The following is a 19,314-nucleotide window of genomic DNA, read 5'->3' as shown; positions in this document are numbered from 1 at the left end:
ACTTGCAGCCTGGGACTCTGGACTTTTTGTTGCTTCTGCCCCCAGAGGGGAAATGAACGTGCCCCTCCCCGCTGGGACCGGCTGTCTGCTGACCTCTCCTTAGTTTTTGGTTGGCTTGTTTGTTTGTTTGTTTCATTTTTTGTCTTGAGATAAGGTCTTTACTATATAGCTTAGACTGGGCCTCAGACTCAAGACCCTCCTCCTATGACCCCTGAGTGCTGTGGACTGCAGGTGTGTCCTACCACAACTGCTTTCTCTTTTCTTCTCCTGGCAGCAAAGCCTTCTTATCTAAGTTAAAAGTGCCTCAGAGTTGCATGCTGGGTAAAGAAGGAAGAACTCAGAACCTCTCCATCCGGGCTCCTTAGCTTTCACAAAGCCTCAGACCTTTGCAAAGACCATGTTGACACTCCTAGGCTAACCATCCCAAAGCAAGCACAGCAGGCACTGGAGGACCAAGCACGCCTAAAATGATGTGAACCAGGCCTCTTCTGAGGGTCCTGGCATAGGCAGCATCCAGAGCGTCCAGATGAAGGACAATACTAGGAAAGGCTGCCTCCAACTAGGAATCCAGCCCAGTGCACTTTCAACTGACCTCTTTAGGGTTGCTAGCACTGCTATTTTTTTTTTTTTTTTTTTTTTTGTATTTTGAGACAGGGTTTTTCTGTGTAACCTTGGCTGTCCTGGACTCACTTTGTAGACCATGCTGGCTTAAAACTCACAGCATCTGCCTGCCTCTGCCTCCCAAGTACTGAGATTAAAGGTGTGCACCACCATGCTCGGCTTCAGCCCTGCTAATCTTCAGGGTCATGGCTCGGTGCCTGAGGTGCGGAATCTCTGGGATGTGGAATTTCAAGGGATGCCTGTCCTAGGCTAGGATTCACTTTGAGAAAAACAAGAGCTGCCGGCCACCTGCTTCTGTGGCCCCCATGGATCTAGGGTGACTAGTTTATTTTCCACGCAGATGCTCTTTCCCAGACTGTAGTTATCTTAAACAAGACAACTAAAACAGTAGGTGAAGGTGTTGCCAGGGCACATGACAAAAGGGCTTTGCCCTTAGCTGCTGTGTGTGTGTAATTTGTCAAAGGCGACTGGTGCAAAGGGAGAAGGGAAGGGAGGAGAGAGGGAGAGGGAGAGGGAAGGGCTGTCATGTTGGGTCCTGCAAAGAAAACTTGGAAGACTTTCTTCTGGCTAAAGCAACTCTTCCGTAGAGCAGGAGGAAAGTCATGCCCTGTGTGATAAAAATCAGAAATAGGCTAGCCAGATGGTTCAGTCAGCACAGGGGCTTGCTGCCAAACCTGATGACCCAAGTTCAATCCCCCAGGACCAACAAGGTGTTAAAAGGAGAGACCAGCTTTTGTGAGTTATCCTCTGATTTTCACATGCTCGCCATGGAACGTCATGCCTGCACAATACAGCAAGTAAATCAATACATTAAACAAAACAAACAAAAACACCAAGCCCACAACAATCAACCAGCTGGGAAAGGACAGAACTAAAGCCAACGGCCCATCTACCACTTCCCCACAGTCTTCCCACTTCCCTGGGGCTGTCCCCTGTGCCCTCTTATTCTCTTTCTCTCTGAAGGATGTGTGACAGCGACCGGCTTTCAAAGTTGCCCCATGGAGGTACCACCATACCCAGCCTTTTAAAAAAGATTATTTTATGTATATGAATGCTTTATCTGCATACAGAGTCTATATGCCAGAAGAGAGCATCGAATCCTGTTACAGATGGTTGTGAGCCACCATGTGGTTGCTGGGAAATTGAATTCCAGGACCTCTGGAAGAGCTGCCAACGCTCTTAACTGCTGAGCCATCTCTCCAGCCCTGGTGTTTTGTGTTTTTTAACTTCAGTAAAATTACTGTCTACCTAAGCATATAATAAAGTACTTCTTAAAAATAAATTTTACTGGGTCTAGAGAAATGGCTCAGTAGTTAAGAGCACTGGCTGCTCTTCCAGAGGTCCTAAGTTCAATTCCCAGCAACCGCGTGGTGGCTCACAACCATCTATAAAGTGATCTGACGCCCTCTGACGCACATGCAGGCAGAGCACTCATATATGTAAAATAAATAACTAAATCTTTTTTTAAAAAAACCACCACAAACACCTCTTTGCTCACACAAAATGAAACACTAAGACATGAGGCACACTGGTTAGAGCAGCGGTTCTCTACCTGGGGGTCACGACCCTTTGGGGGTTGCTTATCGGATCTCCTGCATATCAGACATTATATAACGACTCATGACAGTAGCAAAATCACAGATATGAAGTAGTAACAAAAATGATTTTCTGGCTGGGGGTCACCACAACACGAGGAACTGTACTAAAGGGTCGCAGCACCAGGAGGGTTGAGAACCACTGGCTTAGGATCAGAAAGCAAGTGAGGCAGGGACAGCCTGATCCAGAGGTCTTGTAACCACCCCAGCCCGTGTCCCCAGGCCCCAACCCTCACCCCCTTACCGAGTTTGTGCCGAGGATCTGCAGGTTTGGCTTCCTCCGACTCTAACAGCTTGGCCACCATTTTAAGGAAGCTTTCCACGAAGAGGTTGATGCTCTGGCAAGTGGCAGGCCATAAGCAGCTGGTCCAGCGCCTCCATGGCGATACACACGTACCTGAGGACAGAGGCAAGATGGCTTCACCTGGCCTTGCCCTCTCCTGCTATCATACCTGGCTGGGGCAGTATGTGGGGGAAGGAGGCATGTCTGCAGGCTGTTACGAGTCAGAGCCCTGTTTCTAACAAGTGTGCACTCCAGCCGGGAATGGAGAATCAGGGTGACGTAGGGCTGCAAGGAGGCCATAAAAATATTAAGGCTCCTTAGTCAAGTGCGTGGGGCTGTATGTACAGCAAAGGCTGAGCCCAAGATGCTTCCGTCCTTACCAATCCAGAGGAGGTCCATCTTTGCACACAAGGCGGATATTTATACCTCTTGACTTTTTTTGGTCTTAAAAAAGAAGTTTGGGTCAATAAAAAAGAATGCCTAAGGAGCGAGCCCTTACAGTGGTCTCTAATAGTACTTTTTTGTTTGTTTGTTTTGTTTTGTTTTTCGAGACAGGGTTTCTCTCTGTGGCCTTGGCTGTCCTGGAGTCACTTGTAGAGCAGGCTGGCCTCGAACTCACAAAGGTCCCCCTGCCTCTGCCTCCGGAGTGCTGGGATTAAAGGCGTGCGCCACCTCGCCTGGCTTCTAACAGTGATAGCTTTCCAACTATAGAAACTGTGTAGTCAAACCGCTTGAGCCCCAAGCCAACTCTGCACATCCGCACATAAAGTATCAGAATTCATGGTGTCTTCTCAGTCTGCTAAAAAAATTTTTTTTCATTTATTTATTTTAAAGATTTATTTATTTTATGTATGTGAGTGTTTTGCCTGCATGCATGTCTGTGCACCGTGTGTGTGCCTGGTGCCTTTGGAGGCTGGAAGAGAGCATTACATCCCCTGGAACCGCAATTACACACAGTGGTGAGCAGCCCTGTGGGTGCCAGAGATCAAACCCAGATTTTCTGGAAGAACATACAGTGTTTTTTGCCTGAGCCATTTCTCTAGGTCCTAAAACTGTTTTTAAAAACAACCATCAGACAGCAATTCTTTAACACCTTGCACTAACTTCTGTACAAAATAACCATAAACAAACAAACAAACAAACAAACTTTGCCAGGTGCAGTGGCACAGGCCTTTAATCCCAGCACTCAGGAGGCAGAGTCAGACGGATCTCTGTGAGTTCAAGGCCGGCCTGGTCTACAAAGTGAGTCCAGGACAGCCAAGACTACAAAAACAAAAACAAAGAAAAAGAAAAAAGGAAGAAAGAGCGAAAAGCCTCTATTCTTTGGAACTTTTTCTACTTTTATAAAATTGATTTCTTTAATCTCTCTGAGTTGAACCAGCTACTACTAAAGTCCTGAATATTACTAAATTCAATTATTATTAAGAATTATGAAATAGTGGTCTCTGGGTATATTCATAAATGGATCATGTCATCCTTTTATCTGTAAAGTCCTTATTTTTTCTGGAGGGGCTAGAGCGGAACCCCGGGTTTCTCACACACTTACTAAGCATGCGATTGCTGAGCTACAGCCCCAGCCTCTGTGTGGCTTTAGAGCACAAAGGCAGCACTGGCTCTTAGAATTTGTGTGGTGAGTAGCAGTCATAACTTTACTGACGGCAGGCATGCCTCATCCGCTGGAACCCTCGTTCTCCACAGATGAGCACAGTCACGGGGAGGGGACCTCCCAGAGGCCTGGCAGTTCACAGAGTTCAAGTCACCCAAACTGGAAACGAAAACTGGCTGGGCCTCAGGGGACAGGCCAGAGGGGTACAGGTCTTCCCTGTAGGGACAACTGGACGTGGTCAATTCACCAAACTTGGTTAGAAAGTAAGGGCAAGCAAAGAGAAATTCCTTTTTTTAAAAGTGGGTCACACCAGCATTTTTCTATTGACATCTTACTTTAAATAATTTTTTTAAAAAGTTTATTTCCTTTATTTTATGTGCATTGGTGTTTGTTGCCTGCATGTATATCTATGTGAAAGAGTCAAATCTTGGAGTTACAGACACTTGTGAGCTGCCATGTGGGTGCTGGGATTTGAGCCCTAGTCCTCTGGAAGAGCAGCCAGTGTTTTTAGCTGCTGGGCCTTCTCTCCATCCAGCATCTTACTTTTAATAGAGTTTAAAGGAAATAAAGGAAGGAAAGGGTAAGGCGGATGGAACTAGGTAAGACAAGAAACTAGAAGGCCTCCCAAAGCCCACAGCAGAGATGACAGCCTTTTATTATTCAGGGGGAAGAAGAAATTCAGACTATGCTGATAAGAAAAAAATTAACAAACCCATTCTTTACTAGAAAAAAAAAGAAAGGTTACTAACCAAGACTAGAGATTTTGGTATAAAGTGAAAATCACAGTAGAACTGAAATAGAAATGCAAAGAAATAAAGAAGCATCACGCTCAATTCCCTAAGCATGTACCTTGCTGCTCTACTTGGATCTCAATGCTTCGAATGGCATGGTTTTAGTTATGATCTTGAATTTAGACCCCCACCCCCAGCTGACGAGCTCAGTGTTTGTCCTATTTTATCACCATCTTCCCTCACGTGCCCACGTGCCCTGCCTATCAGACTCATGTTCTTACAACAGGTCATAGGACTTCCGGGGGTACTGTTCATCAACAGATTCCCATGACCGGGTTACTGTCATCAAGGATCGGATCTCAGTTCCGGAAGGGGTCCAGAGTCGTAACAGGTGTGAGAGTGCAAACTGGCCTGCAGAGGGGGTTAGGATGGAGTCGGGCCATGGGGGCGGGTGTAGGCTGCCTCGGCAGCAAACTTCAGCCCCAAATATACCACGCAGGCTTCCCAGAGACGAAGAGGACAGAGCACAAGTGACCCTGAACAGACTGGGATTCTCCGGCAGCAGGAGAGGACGCTGGGCTGGTTCCAAACAGAAGTCAGACTCGAGACCAATACAGGTGAACGGCACCCACAGAGGAAAATACCCAGGGTGCCTGGTGTCCAGGAGCCAGGTGAAAAGTCCTACTGTGGAGCCCCTGAAGTGGCTGGCTCTGCTCGGACATCTTGTTCTGGGTCAGAAGTAGCCAGAGGAACCAGGGAAGGTCTGCAGCACCAGGGGAGGAGTGGGACGAATAGGCTGGGAGCCCCGCCCAGTTGGAAAGGAAACACGGACCAGGAGTCAGGGAGTTGGCTCATCCTTCAAAGGGCAGCCAGAATCCTGGACAAAGGACCTCTTATTCTGAGCATTCTGGGTATATTCAGTCAGCTCATTCCTGAACTGAATTTTCAGATTTTTTTTTTTCCCCCTTAGGAGCGCAGGAGCAGGAAACAGGCCCCAGCTAAGGAAAAGCGGACCGACCCTCTCCACCTAGCAAGAGTCTGCAGTGCACTTTTCTGAAGGGTCAACCCCCCCCCCCCGCTCCCCGCCCCCGTCCGCCCCCCCCTACTCCCCGCAGCTTCAGGTCTTTCTAGGAAACAAGCTGGGTCCTCCATGGCTCCATCCTCAGCGCTCATGGGCTGGGGCACAACTCCAGGCACTGGGGACCCCCGGTCCTGTGTGATAGGATCTCTTGCACACTGTGGCCTGTGCTCGGTGGTGCTAACTGTGGCCTGATGCCTGCCTTAGCACTGTCCTTCCCTCCCCTGTGATCCAGTTTCAAGAGGTGTTGGGCTGATCTCGAAATGGGGTGAGAGGAAGGAGAGAAGCATAAGAAACGGGGTTCTGCTCCTTTGCATATTGCCACCCCTCCCCACCCATCACCTTGCAATCCTCCCATCCTCCCCTTGCTCGCAGCTGGCACCCTTGTGGCTGTGGCAGAGTGGCAGTGCAGGAAGGCAGTGGTCGTGAGAGAGCGGCTCTGCCGCCGGGACCCATCATATCCAAGGTTCACATGGATAGGGCCAAACTATAGAGACACCGGCATCATGCTAGGAAGACACAGCTCTTCCCACTGTCTGATGTGAAAACATTGCTCTTCCAAGGCCTCCATCTATGACCAGGAAGAGGCCAGCTGTGTCAGGCAGGGCCATACAGGAGGGCAAGGAGAAAAGAGGATTCTAACAGACATTTCTCCAAATGTTTATGATCAAAGCCCTCCTTCAGGCTTTAAATACCTAGATGCTGCAAGGGCTATTTTTAACAGGATGATGGCAATTTTGAATTGTCATTCCACAGGCAGAGGAAGGATTCGAAGGGGCGCTTTCGGCTATGGACATTTTTAATCACAAGAACCATCGCTGCAGAGAGCAGAGGCAGGATCGGTATTAAATGTTTAATGCTATCGCTGGCATGCTAGCTTTCGGTTCAGTCAAGGATAAAGCCATTTTTACTTGCTCGAATCTGCTTTGCAGCACATCAAGGCTCTTTATATAATCAGTGTGCACAAAGCAATCACTATTCTCTTAATGAGTGGCAGGCTAATTTTATTATATAGAGAGCGATCATTTTGTTTTCACATCGGGGTACCCTGGTTTAAGATTTGCCAGAGCTGGAGGTACTGCCCGTACTTAGTATACACAAAGCCTTGCTTTGGTCCCCAGCCTTCTCTCTGACCCTAACAATCCCTGATGGTCCTTGATTTCTCGGCTTTAGGACTGTTCAGCCAGTCTGTGTGGTGTTAATTACATAGCAGGAGTGGTGCGTGTGGAGGGCATGGCTGGGTGACTGAAGACCCCGGAAGCTGGGGAGCCTGGAGTTGACTCTCAAGGAGCTTCTAGTGTTTGAGTTGAAGAACATGTCCAGCCGCGTTAGCCTGGGAAAAACCAAACAGGGAGACGGACTGTGGGGAGACAAGTCCCTATTGTCATCGAATCTAACAGATTAAAAGCCTAAACTGAGAAGAAGGCAGGGGCAGGGCCGGGGATGTAGCTCCACTGGCCTACCGTGTGTGAAGCTCTGGGTTTGGTCTCCAGAACCACCACATCCTAGCATGGCGGAGCATTCCTATAACCCCAGAGCTGGAGAGGTGAAGGCAGATGAGGGTTAGAAGTTCAAGGCCAGCCTTAGCTATAGCAAGTTGGAAGCCGGCCTTGGATACACGAGACTCTGTCTCCCTTCTCATGACCCAACCCTCAAAACAGAAGGAAAATTGGGGGGGGGGGTGCGGGAGTGGAGCATCAGGAGCAGAGGAAAGGTGAGAATGGAGAGAAAGACTCAGGCAGAGTAGGATCCACAGGACTAGCAACCATGGCTGCCCGCCATGTCCTCAACCCTCGGCCCCGTGAGCAACAATACCTGGGCTTCTCAGAATTAAGAGCTATTTAGCCTGGGGATTGTGATGTGATGGCAGGGCAGCAGCAAGCACAATACGCACTGCAGTCCACTCTTCTACTGTGGAAGTGACACACACTCACTAGTCAATGTGTAGGGAACAGAGAAGACACGATGAAACACACAAAAACCCTCCAACCGCGTCACCCGCAGAGTGAATTCTCTGAATACACTGCCATTTGGACTTGATTTTTTAGCCACTGAGATTGTTTTTTTTTTTTTTTTAATTGACCTTAAATACTTTGTATATGGCCATTATATTTTCAGTTTTTAGTATTTTTAATGTCATTAGATAGGGATTTTTATAAACACCATTTCTATTGTGCAGATAGCATCTTATCAAATTACACAAACCATAACCTACTGGGTTCCCCTCTTGCCAGACACTTAAGCCATTTCTAGTGTTTCATTGTTATTAAAAGCACCCGAAGCTGGGCGGTGCCCTACAGTTGTCTCCCAGTACCGACATGGTGGGAGCAAGAGGACCAGGAATTCAAGGCCGTCCTCAGCTACCCATCAGGTTTGAAGGCACCCTGGGCAACTCGAGACTGTCTCAAAAAATGTAAAACCAAACCAACTAACAGAAAGCACTGAAAAAAAAATCGCCATGTACAAAGTAGATGAGTAAGATGGGTTCCTTGGGGAAGCAATGGACAGAAAAAGGAGAAAGGGCGTGGTGGGTTTGATGGTCTAGACACATATTTCATGGCCTAGAAATTTTCAACCAATTTGTCCTCTTTTCCAGGAAAGTATGAAAATGCTTTCTTTTTTTTTTTTTTTTTTGCCACTATTTCCTGGTTAATACTGGGATATTTACTTCCAGAGAAAAGTTAATGTGATAGGGTGACCTAGTAGCTTTGGCGTGGACTGTAAGTCAGGTGACACTAGCTCTCCAAGCAGACCCTGTGTATTCTCTTCCCCAGTGGCTCCTCTCTTGACTCCCCAGGACTATTTGTCCGACGTGTGACCTTGAATCCTTTGCCTTATTTGTTGATAATGTTTATCTTTGGTGGTCAGTTTTAAAATTCTGACGGTTTCTCTCTCAACATCAAGATACTTAAAAATTTAAACAGCTGAATGTATTGATCATTTTAAGATTTCTTCTCTTTTAAACACACAAAGTCCTTTCCTCTCAAGAAGAGGATAAATATTTCACTAAAGTGTATTTTTGTCTTGTTTTGAGATGGGAGTTCACATTTCCTAGGCTAGCCTTGCTATAGTGCCGAGGATGACGTTGAACAAAATTTTGATCCTCCTGCCTCCACTTCACTTCCTGGGGGCTGGGATCACAGGTGCGTCCCATTGTGTCAGGTTTATGTGGCTTTAGAGATTGAGCCCGAGGCTTCTAGCGTGCCAGACACTCTAGCCACTGAGCTAAATTCTCAGCTCCTTTAAAGTGTGTTTTTCTTGGGTCAACCACTCACTCCAACCTTACCTTCTCAGTACACAGATGGCGCCATCTCACCCCTTTGGACAGTAAGCACTCGTTTCTGAGTCAGACTGGCTCTGTATGTTCTATGTGGACACGTGGCAACTCAGTGCATGCCAAATGGCTGCTCCTATGGGGCCAGCATGGCCTCTGTTCCCAAACCTCACAGGACCATCCACGCTCCCTTGCCTCAGAAGGAGCATATGAATCCCGCCTGCCCTCCCAATCTCGCTTTTTCCTCAGTCTCTCCAATAACTTACCCCATACCTTTCCTGGAAGTGTTATTACATTGTCTTACCCTAAAAATATCACGAAATTTCTGAAAATCCTCCTTGTCCCTCCCTATGAGTCCATACCCATAGCGATGGCGACCCACGTCTCGGATGAGCCTCTCTGAGAGGTAGGCACCAATTCGATCCAGCTTTTCCGGAGCCGAGAGGGCGTAGAAGGTCAGCTTTTCCATGTTGGACTTCACCAGACCATCCTGCAGGATACAGACAGCTCAAAATCACCAGGGCTTGGCTCCGGTGGGAGGGCTCAAGTCTGGAGCAAATACCAATTCAACCGAATGGACTTTATAGGGGGTCTATACATAAGGCAGGTGCACCGGGAACAAGGAAATGATGGAAAGAGCGTTTCTGTCCTCCAAGCATGGGGGCTGTGGAGATGCTTAGTAGCATAGTGCTGTGGTTTGAGGGTGAGGGTCTGCGTTCAGATTCCCTAGAACCATGTAAAAGCTCCACTCAGCAGCTCTTGTCACCTAAAAGCCACCTAAGAGCTGGACATTCAGGGAAACAGGAAGCTCCCTAAGGCTCACTGGCCCTACGACAGCAAGCTCTAGGTTCATTGAGAGACTTAGCTCAGAAAACATGGTGGAGCGTGATAGAGAGAGCTACCTAAAGTAGCCGGCGTCTGGCCTCCACACAGGCGGCCACAGACAAATGCAGCTGCACGCACACACGTGCACACACACACACGCCACAAACACGGAAATAGCGACAAAGGTAGGTTTGTATGCGTGCGTGTGTCTATATGTGTGTGTACGCATTCATGTATATACATGTGAATGTAGAGACACACGTGGGTGTGTGTGGATGAAGGATGAGGCATCATTGAAAGTAATAATAGAATTAAGGTATATCTGGATAGACACCAGCAAGTCATAAAGAAGGCAATTCTATAGCTCCTAGGGAATTCTCCAGAGAATAATGGAAATGCCCATCCAGGAGAGGTCAGTAAGCCTCAAACAGCAAGGCGAATGCATCAAACCCTGACATCCCCGGGCCTCAATGTACAATATAGAGTGACACACAGAGTGACAGCTTGGCAGCCGAGAAGCCGGGCCTCCTGCTCAGTGCACAGCCAGACACCTGACAGATGCCAGAGGGAGCTGGGGAGAGACATGGTTCCCAAGGCAAACACTAGACAGAGGCACGCTTTCACTAAACAGCAGGGAAACGTCTCCCTCAGGAGAGTGGGCAACTGAGACAGGAGTGAGAAGGATGTGTCAACTGCACAGGAATAGCCCAGCCCAACACATCCCCAGCAGCCCCCTGCACATCGGCCTTCAAAAGAGTCAAGTGTCCTTGCTCTCCTCGGCCAGGGCCTTCCCCAGGCAGCAGCACATGTAGCCCTTATGTGAAGACCCACCTCGGGGTCTTCAGGGAAGATATTGTCCACCAGCCTCTTGTATCTGGGGCGAAGGGCGCCGCAGCAGCCGCACACACCTGGAACAGAAAAAGAAAACCTAGGAATGATGAAGGCTTCTCATGAGGCTGCAGGACCCAGGGCCTATGAGGAAAAAAACAGAGCTGAAGGCCCAGGGCCTCGTCCTTGCCAGGGTAGAGGTCGCCTGCTGAATCCCACATGCCAAGGCATTGGCCTGGTTTAGGGATTGGGCAGAATGGGACATTCTGGGGAGGGAGCCAGGCCTCTGAGGAACACTTAGAGGGTAAGACCTCACCGATGTGAGTCCATGTGAGGGCCAGGCACTGCCGCCACCCTACCATTTATACACCCACACCCCGCCCCATGAATTTCTGGGACTGGACTACAAAACCTCCTCCTGCGGCCCATGAACCTAGAGCAGTGGTTCTCAATCTTCCTAATGCTGAAGCCCTTTAATACAATTCCTAGTGTTAGGTGACTTGTACCATAAAGTTATTTCCTTGCTACTTTATAACTATGATTTTGCTACTGTTATTAATCGTAATGTAAACGTCTGATATGCGGGATATCTGGTATGTGACCCCTGGGAGAGGGTCAGTTGACCCCACCAGTGGTCACTGACCCACAGGGTGAGAGCTGCTGGTCTAGAATGTCAAGGGAGGATGAAGGCCGCACGCACGCAGGGTGACTGCCTCTCCCACCCTCGTTGGCTCCCAGCTTCGTTTTCCCCGAGCCTTCATCTCCCCGGTGTCCTTCCCTGCGCCACACCCACTGCAGAATGGGACCAGCACCGTGATAAATGGACAGGATCATTAAGTACTAACAAGAAGTGCATCTCCTTAGTTGCTGCCCGTGGTATTTGAAACTGCACAGGAGAGCTGGGCTAGTTCTCCATGCCAGCCCCTTCCCTGGTCACCGGGCCATTGCCAGTCAGAGGCCAAATGGAAAACTAAGAACAATGTGACAGGGTTTCACAAAGCTAAATTCTTCCATCAAGAAGACCCGAATGGAGCCAGGCGTGGTGGCGCACACTCTTAATCCCAGCACTTGGGAGGCAGAGGCAGGCGGATCACTGTGAGTTCGAGGCCAGCCTGGTCTACAAAGTGAGTCCAGGATGGCCAAAGCTACACAGAGAAACCTTGTCTCGAAAAACCCCCCCAAAAAAAAGAAGAAGAAGAAGAAAAAGAGGAGGAGGAGGAGAAGGAGGAGGAAGACCTGAATGACTCTGTTCAGGATCTCCGATGCTGGAAAAGACGGTGTTTGGAAATCAACAATGAAACAAACTGATACAATAACTCCAGGCTCATAGTTGGAAGCTTCATGGATCAAGGAAACGGAAACAGCTGGAAACTGTCCTCTTTAGCCTTTTCCTCAGGCAGGACCTTCCTCTGCAGCATCCCAGCTCCTTTGTGCTGGGAGAGTGAGGGGGTGGCTAGAAAGTGGAGCAGGGGAGCTATCACAGAGGAGACTATTGGGGCCTGGGAAAGTCCCTCCCACAGAGAAAACTAAGTGCCCCCTCCATCCACCAATTATAGATGAGTTCTGCTTGTATGACCTTCTACTTGAAATGCAAGTGTTTGCTGGGAAGATTAGGGGGTCACTGAGAAAATGATGAATTGCTGTAGTGGGAATTCCACTGCCACACAAAGAAGTCTGCACGGGCCAGCGGAGCAGCATCGAGGGAGCTCTGGCTGGCATTCCGGTGGCACCTAGCCAGGAGAAGGAGGACACAGCGTGGTTTGGGCCCCAGAGCTGACTTGAGTGTGTGGGAATGGATGTGAGTTTCACCCCTGCCCCACAAGGAAGCCTGTGGCTCTCAGCTCCCACCGTCCCGGGCTCTTCTGGCTACCAGACATTTCCTGGGTTTGTCCCAGTCTCCTCCTTGCTCCTTTCTGGGAGAAAGCATTTAGGGCCTCTCATTGGCACCCAGGATTATTTCTTATGATGGGTCATCTCCCAAAGGGACACATTACCTCTCTTGGGCCTCAAAGCCCAGGGTTTAAGGCTATAGGCTACACAATCATCTGCCTGACTCAGCGTTTTGGACACTTTCTCCAGGTGCCTAGGTGGGGCATATACCAACTTGTCCAGTCCCTGGAACAACTCCGTGGGGTGAATGGGAACCGAATTTATTCCTGTTTTACAGATAAGGAAACCGAGAAGTGAAGAGCTAAATGACCTGCTTCGAGATGCTCAGTGGTGATATATGGCCAACCAGAACTTGGTGCCCCAAATCTAGCTCCAGCGATGACGTGCGTAACCAACTGTACCAGGGCTGGGTGGGTTACACAGTTGCCAAGCTCGGAAAACTCAAAGCACACGTGTGAAGAGATGGGATCTGGAGCCGGAGAGCACATATGAGCCTGGGATGGGGCCCAAGAGTCTGCATTTCTGCCCATTGCTAAGCAACACTGATGCTCCAGGTATTAGCCACTCTTGGAGTCTGCAAAGTGGCAGGCAGAGCATGGTGGTTGAGTGATGTAGACTCAAGTCAGAGGGGTCTGGGTTGAAACCCCAGCTCTTCTGGTTTCTCACCGTGTAACTTTAAATAACTAGCTTAATCCAGATCCTCCACAATTCCTCATGGATGTATGGTAACGGTTCCCACTTAGGGGGCCCCAAGAGACACTGCATCTTTCTTCTTCACATCCTAGAAGGGCGCTGTCCACAGGCTAACAGGGAACTTTGAGAGGTCCCTGAGTAGCAGGTGACAGTAAAGACCCACCTTGATGTGATTTGCAGGATGGCCTGGGGTCGTCTGGCAGGGAGCTGTGTGGGTGAGCCACACAAGACTAGGGACAAAGGTCTGAGCTGAGTGACTTGTTAAGACAGAACAGAGAGGGCAGAGTCCAGCAAGACATGAGCACCTCACAGAAGCAAGAGGATATGGTAAGAATGTGAGGTATTTACCTTATACAAGTGAAAACCCCAGAACACAGCAGTACCTCACAGAACTGAAGAAAACAGGTGGCTGGTGGGTGGCACACAGAACCAGCTACACACAGAGAGACTAGGAATGAAGTCCTGGAGGTCATATGCCTGTGTGGGGTCACTGAAGCTGCACAGAAATGCTTGGGGGGCACCACAGCACTGCAGGAGGTGGGCCAGGGGGGCACCACAGCACTGCAGGAGGTGGGCCAGGGGGGCACCACAGCACTGCAGGAGGTGGGCCAGGGGAAGCACCACAGCATTGCAGGAGGTGGGCGGGGGGGGCACCACAGCACTGCAGGAGGTGGGCCAGGGGGGCACCACAGCACTGCAGGAGGTGGGCCGGGGGGGCACCACAGCACTGCAGGAGGTGGGCCAGGGGGCACCACAGCACTGCAGGAGGTGGGCCAGGGGGGCACCACAGCACTGCAGGAGGTGGGCCAGGGGGGGACACCACAGCATTGCAGGAGATGGGCCAGGAGGGAAGCACCACAGCACTGCAGGAGGTGGTCCAGGTGCTGGCGATAGGCAGGGAGCAGGAAACAAAGGACAGCCTGTGACCACTACCAGTTTCCCATAGGGCACATCACCTTCCTAAGGTCCCCCAAACTCAGACACTGGAGCCTTGGGGAGAGGCTAACACGGGTCTCCGATCAATCTCATTAACAACACCTGAAATCTAAAATCTCATCTCACAGCTCTAATTAACCAATTCACCAGCTGCTGGCCTGTAAGAGTCCCTCTTCTAGGATGAGCATGGATTTGTTTTGTTTTGTTTTAAAGCCCGAAAGGCAAAGGAAATAATCCCAGACAGCAGAACCTTCTAGATATTTGGGTGTCAGAGTGTTTATATGAGAAAACCAGCTCACAGGTGTCTGAAACCCACTCTGTTCTGTTGGGTGCTAGAGTCTTGTTTGTTCTTTAAAAACCTTTACAAGGTCCAAAATAAGGCAGGGATGTGACACGAATAACCTGGTTTAGGAGAGAGGGAAAGCTCAGAAAAAAAGCAGTGCTTTTGTCAGTTATAAGTAGTGCATCATATGATAAATAGAAAGCTGTGTGGCTCAGTGCATTCAAACAGGAGACAGCAGGAAACGTGGCCCAGGGCTGGATTGCATTGGCATCTTACTATCTGCTTCCTTTTAAAAAGTGATCAACCACAATCATACAGCTAGAGAGATTTTTAAAAAATGTAATCTCAGCCATAGGACAGTAGGTCTATACAGCACCTGCACTTCCTGGTCCACCTAGACATAAGGCAAAAAGCTGAGGAGTCTGGGCTGAGGCCTCTGAAAGCCAAAGTTGGGTAGGTGCTGGAAAGCCCATTAGCCTCTCGCTGAGTTTTCTCCCGACTCAAAGTAGATGAATTTAAAGGAGACATAACCTTGCCAGGGGAAAAAAAAAAAAAAAAGAAAGCATTAAGATGCCACTGAAAACAAGTCCATTGGAACGAGGGCTCAACAGGCTGCTCTATGTTTCCTTAATCTTGCTCCAGAGAGCACTGATTCTTAGTGTCAGCACACAGAAGCAGGTGGAGATGAACTCGCAGCCTCTGCTCTATTATGTGCCTTTTAATTTTGACTCATTTTATTTCAAGGAGAGAAATGCTCCCCACCACAGTCATCTCTCACTGTCAGGAGCTCGGATCTGGCAGGTGCGGTCTTCCATGCACCAAAGGTAACTTTCTAAAGAACGCTCTATGGTCACTAAGATCTCACTCACCTAATTAAAAAACAAAACAAAACCTGTTTTTAAAGAAAATGAAGGGAAAGGGACCTGGCCAACTTCCTGTTATATAGTATCTTTGGATACTCAAAAATGAAATGATTAACAGAATTTAGCAGAATGTCCAGTCACAAGGCTTGGGTGGCACCCAACAGCTTGAAAACTACGCCTGGCCTGACTGCTCTGGTCCCCTCCCACCCTCTCCCTTAAACTCATCTGCCCAGACACAAGGATTCCTCACAGGACACGTGCACTGAAGATTTCCCCTGTTCTTTCCACTGTTTTGGGGGCACTGTGCTCATTTCTCAGGGACATCTGCCCACAAGTAGCCTAACCCTCACCACCGTCCCCTTTTATTTTCTGCACCAATTCATTCATTTTCACAGCATGCTCGCAGATGACTCCCTCCAGCCGTGTCCACATTATGTCCCCTGCAGGTAAGTTCCTCAAGGGCAGGAAGAGTCCCTGCTCCAGCTCAGGATGGCTGAAAGTGGTAGGAGGTGCAGGTATACACTTGGTGAGTGAAGCAACGGCGGTGACTTATAGTGGTCATCAAACTTGTAAGCCAACAAGGGCACATGAAGGCTTCCAGCAGGTTCCATACATGGCTGCCTTGGCTTTGGAGAACCTGGGAGAGATCTTAGCACTGAATCCCACCATGCTGCCACTACCTCTAGCACCCCAGGTCCAGCTCACAGTTCATGCCTCAAGAACCCTATCTTTCTACAGGACAGGATCTTTAAAGAAGACAAGGTCGAGGTCAGGGTTCTCCTGCCTGCCCATGCCACACACACCTTGCTGGCCTCTGTGTGGCCTGAACCACCTCATCAGACAATCTCTTACTGCTGAGGAGGGTAAGGGCTTTAAGTGCTCCTTGGGGACCAGTGTGCAGCCGTAGTGAGAGCACTGGCCCAACTCTGGCTGTTCCAGATCAGATGGCGAATAGCCCCTGTTGTTGGCGACATCATCTGGCCTGCCGGCATTGTCAGCCTTGCCAGCTCCTACCCGCTGGAGCCTTTTCTCCTAGGCTCTGCCTGCCCCCATCCTGTGTTCTTGGCCAATCTGTCCTTTTGGCCAGAGATGCCTGGGACAAGCGGAAGATGGAAACAATATCCCCACTACTAAACACTGAAAACATTTCAAAAATCTAGGCCTTTTCTGGTGACTCTCTCTTCTCAGCCCATAGGGCATGCAGGTCCTCCAAGACACAAGGCAGTCAGTCTCCTTTGGATTCCTTGTCACTGCCTCTAGCTCCCTTAAGCTCATCTTGTTTGTTTGTTTGTTTGTTTGGTTTTGATTTTTGGTTTTTTGTTTGTTTGTTTTGTTTTGTTTTGTTTTTCGTTTTTGGAGACAGGGTCTCTCACTGTCCTGGACTTGCTTTGTAGACCAGGCTGGCCTTGAACTCACAGCCATCTGCCTGCCTCTACCTCTCGAGTGCTGGGATTAAAGACGTGCGCCACCACGCCCAGCTCTTAGGCTCATCTTTAATACCCTATAAACCCCAGGGGTTAGCACCTACTTTGGGCTAAGCACTAGGCCAAGTCCTTTGTAAATATTTCACACAGGATCTGTCCTGACCTTCTAAGATAGAGAAACATGACCAGAGAGATTGTCCGCCGAAGATCTCACAGCATATGTATATATGTCTTTTTGCCAGGAGGCTCCCTAATGCTCTCATTACTGTAACTAAAATGCATCTTCAACCACTGTCCAGGATCATTCTGTTTTGTTCTTTGTCACTGGGTTTGAAACCTGGATGTTTGACATCATCCTGGCAATCCAGCCATCAGCCAGTCTTCTTGTTTTCATCCATTTCTGGTGCAGCATTAAGGTAAGTGGTTTAGTTTCCTCCCCAGTCAAAGAGTTAGCGTGGCTTCCTTTCTGCATCAAAAATCTCGCCTCTGGCTCTTAGCTTTTAACCAGGGAAGCCCACTCAAGGTGGGGGTCACCCTGTCCTTCAGCCATCCTCCACTACATGTGTTTCTTTAATTCTCTGCCTCAGAAGGCTCAGGGCCGTGGCGGAGACCAGACAGGAAGTTCTAAAAGGGACAGAGGGTGGAACTTGCAGTAAATGAGGTGGCACGGATCCTGGGTACAAGCTAGGGTGGGTGGTGACCAGCAGCAGTAAGCACCCTGACTCAGGCCCTGGCACATGTTGGACCTCCATCCCTAACGCCTCCACCAGCAACCGTCCCTTCCCCTCGGCCAGCTGGAGTCTGTGTGTGTGTGTGTGTGTGTGTGTGTGTGTGTGTGTGTGTGTGTGCATATTTTGCATTAAGCCACACAGGCAGAGCTGGCCTGTTCAGGCTGTTATTTCAGTGATCATCTTTTTTTTCCTTTAGAGAAACTGTAAGTTGTCCAGGTCTTGTGTCCTGGCAACCTTGACCTCTGTACAGTATCCTGAGCACAGCAGGCCCTGAGGAGCGCTGACAGGAGTGTGACTTCACCTGCCTCTGATCAGCATGAGGCCCGAGGAAGTCCTTTCCTTTTGGCTCTCATAAACATCAATTCCATTATCCTCATTCAGACACACACACACACACACACACACACACACACACAGCCTTTTTGCTCAAAATAGTCCATATTTATTTTCTTCTATAATCTCCCTGTAAAAACAAGGGCTAGGCTCGGTTATCCCTACCAAAGCAAATGGAATTTAAAAAAAACAACAAAACAATTCACAATAAAGTCTGAGCCATGGCTAATGGCACAGATAGCCCTTTCGGATGAATTGGAGGAAATGGGACAAAGTTCAGAGAGAAAGGCGGGTCACCCCTGTGCAGTACGTCCCACGAGGACTCAGCCTGTGTTCAATGGACACTGATTCAACTCTGGCAGCTGTGCAGCAGCTGCTGGGCCATGTGGCCAGGAGAAGGCAGTTAAGTATAAATACATGCTGCCATCAAGGATCCTGTCCTCTAGTTGGGGACAAGAGACCCCCTACATAGTTGCTGGTGCATCCCAGTGAGTCCAGGGGCTCCATCAAGCTGGAGGTACCAGAGTTGGATAAATCAGGAAAGCCAGCTAAAGAGGCAGGACTTGACTTGGCCCCATAGAGGTAGAGCCTGTGATGAAAACTCAAGCCACAGATGGGGGAGAAACCAACAAGGCTCCCATATCCATATTTACCCCTTCCCTTGTTTCTAACCTAAAAAGACACCGTGCTCGCACAGACACATTCACAGAGATGTAAGAATGAAACAGAAACACTGTAATCAATTATCCGGAGATGAAGATTGTGGAGCGTTTACTCTAGATTTGCTTCCAGGTTTTCACATATTTGTAAAGCACACGCATGAAAATTGAGGTCCCACAGGGTCCTGTGGAGGCTGCCTTTCTTCTTGTGTCAGAAATACCGTGACCTTCTCACTAGATAGTTTTTCCTAAACTTTAATGGCTGCTTATTATTTAGCCTTTTGAGCAGATGCCGATTTTTATTTAATCATTCCCTGTTGCTCCCGATTTCTCATGACTGTGAGTGAGGCAGCCATTCGCCCTGGGTAATTAAAGTCAGGGAGCTTCGCAGGCAGAGTCTGGGTCTGCTCCATTGGGATAAGGACACTGATGGTGCCGCGTGGCTGCAGGACAGGTGTGTGATTGGGGGGCACAACGGTGGGCACCAGCACCTGTCTCTCACCCTGGAAGCTTCTAGATGGAGAAGAACAAGAGAAGGTTCAGGTGGAAGTGAATTTCGGGAAGGAGTTGGGAACTGGTTTCTAGACAGATCCCACTGAAAAAAAGAATTCCGCAGCAGCTGACTTCTCCCCGGGGAGGCAGATGATCCAGGAGCTGGCAG

At 49.0% G+C, this 19,314-nt stretch overlaps 1 protein-coding gene across 1 annotated transcript in view; it reads right to left on the bottom strand.

The window, feature by feature from the left end:
• The window catches only part of Efr3b (EFR3 homolog B), a 75,750-nt gene that overhangs the window by 27,874 nt on the left and 28,562 nt on the right, over positions 1–19,314 (bottom strand). Inside the window, 5 exon segments of the mRNA XM_051142849.1 lie at positions 2,461–2,493; positions 2,495–2,560; positions 2,562–2,613; positions 9,551–9,678; positions 10,845–10,921. Of these exon segments, the coding sequence (XP_050998806.1) occupies positions 2,461–2,493; positions 2,495–2,560; positions 2,562–2,613; positions 9,551–9,678; positions 10,845–10,921 (356 nt within the window).

Source organism: Acomys russatus, chromosome 1, assembly GCF_903995435.1.
Source record: "Acomys russatus chromosome 1, mAcoRus1.1, whole genome shotgun sequence".
In the NCBI taxonomy this organism is placed as follows: domain Eukaryota; kingdom Metazoa; phylum Chordata; class Mammalia; order Rodentia; family Muridae; genus Acomys; species Acomys russatus.
Note: the sequence above shows the minus strand (reverse complement) of the source record. Positions and strands in the feature narration are given on the sequence as shown.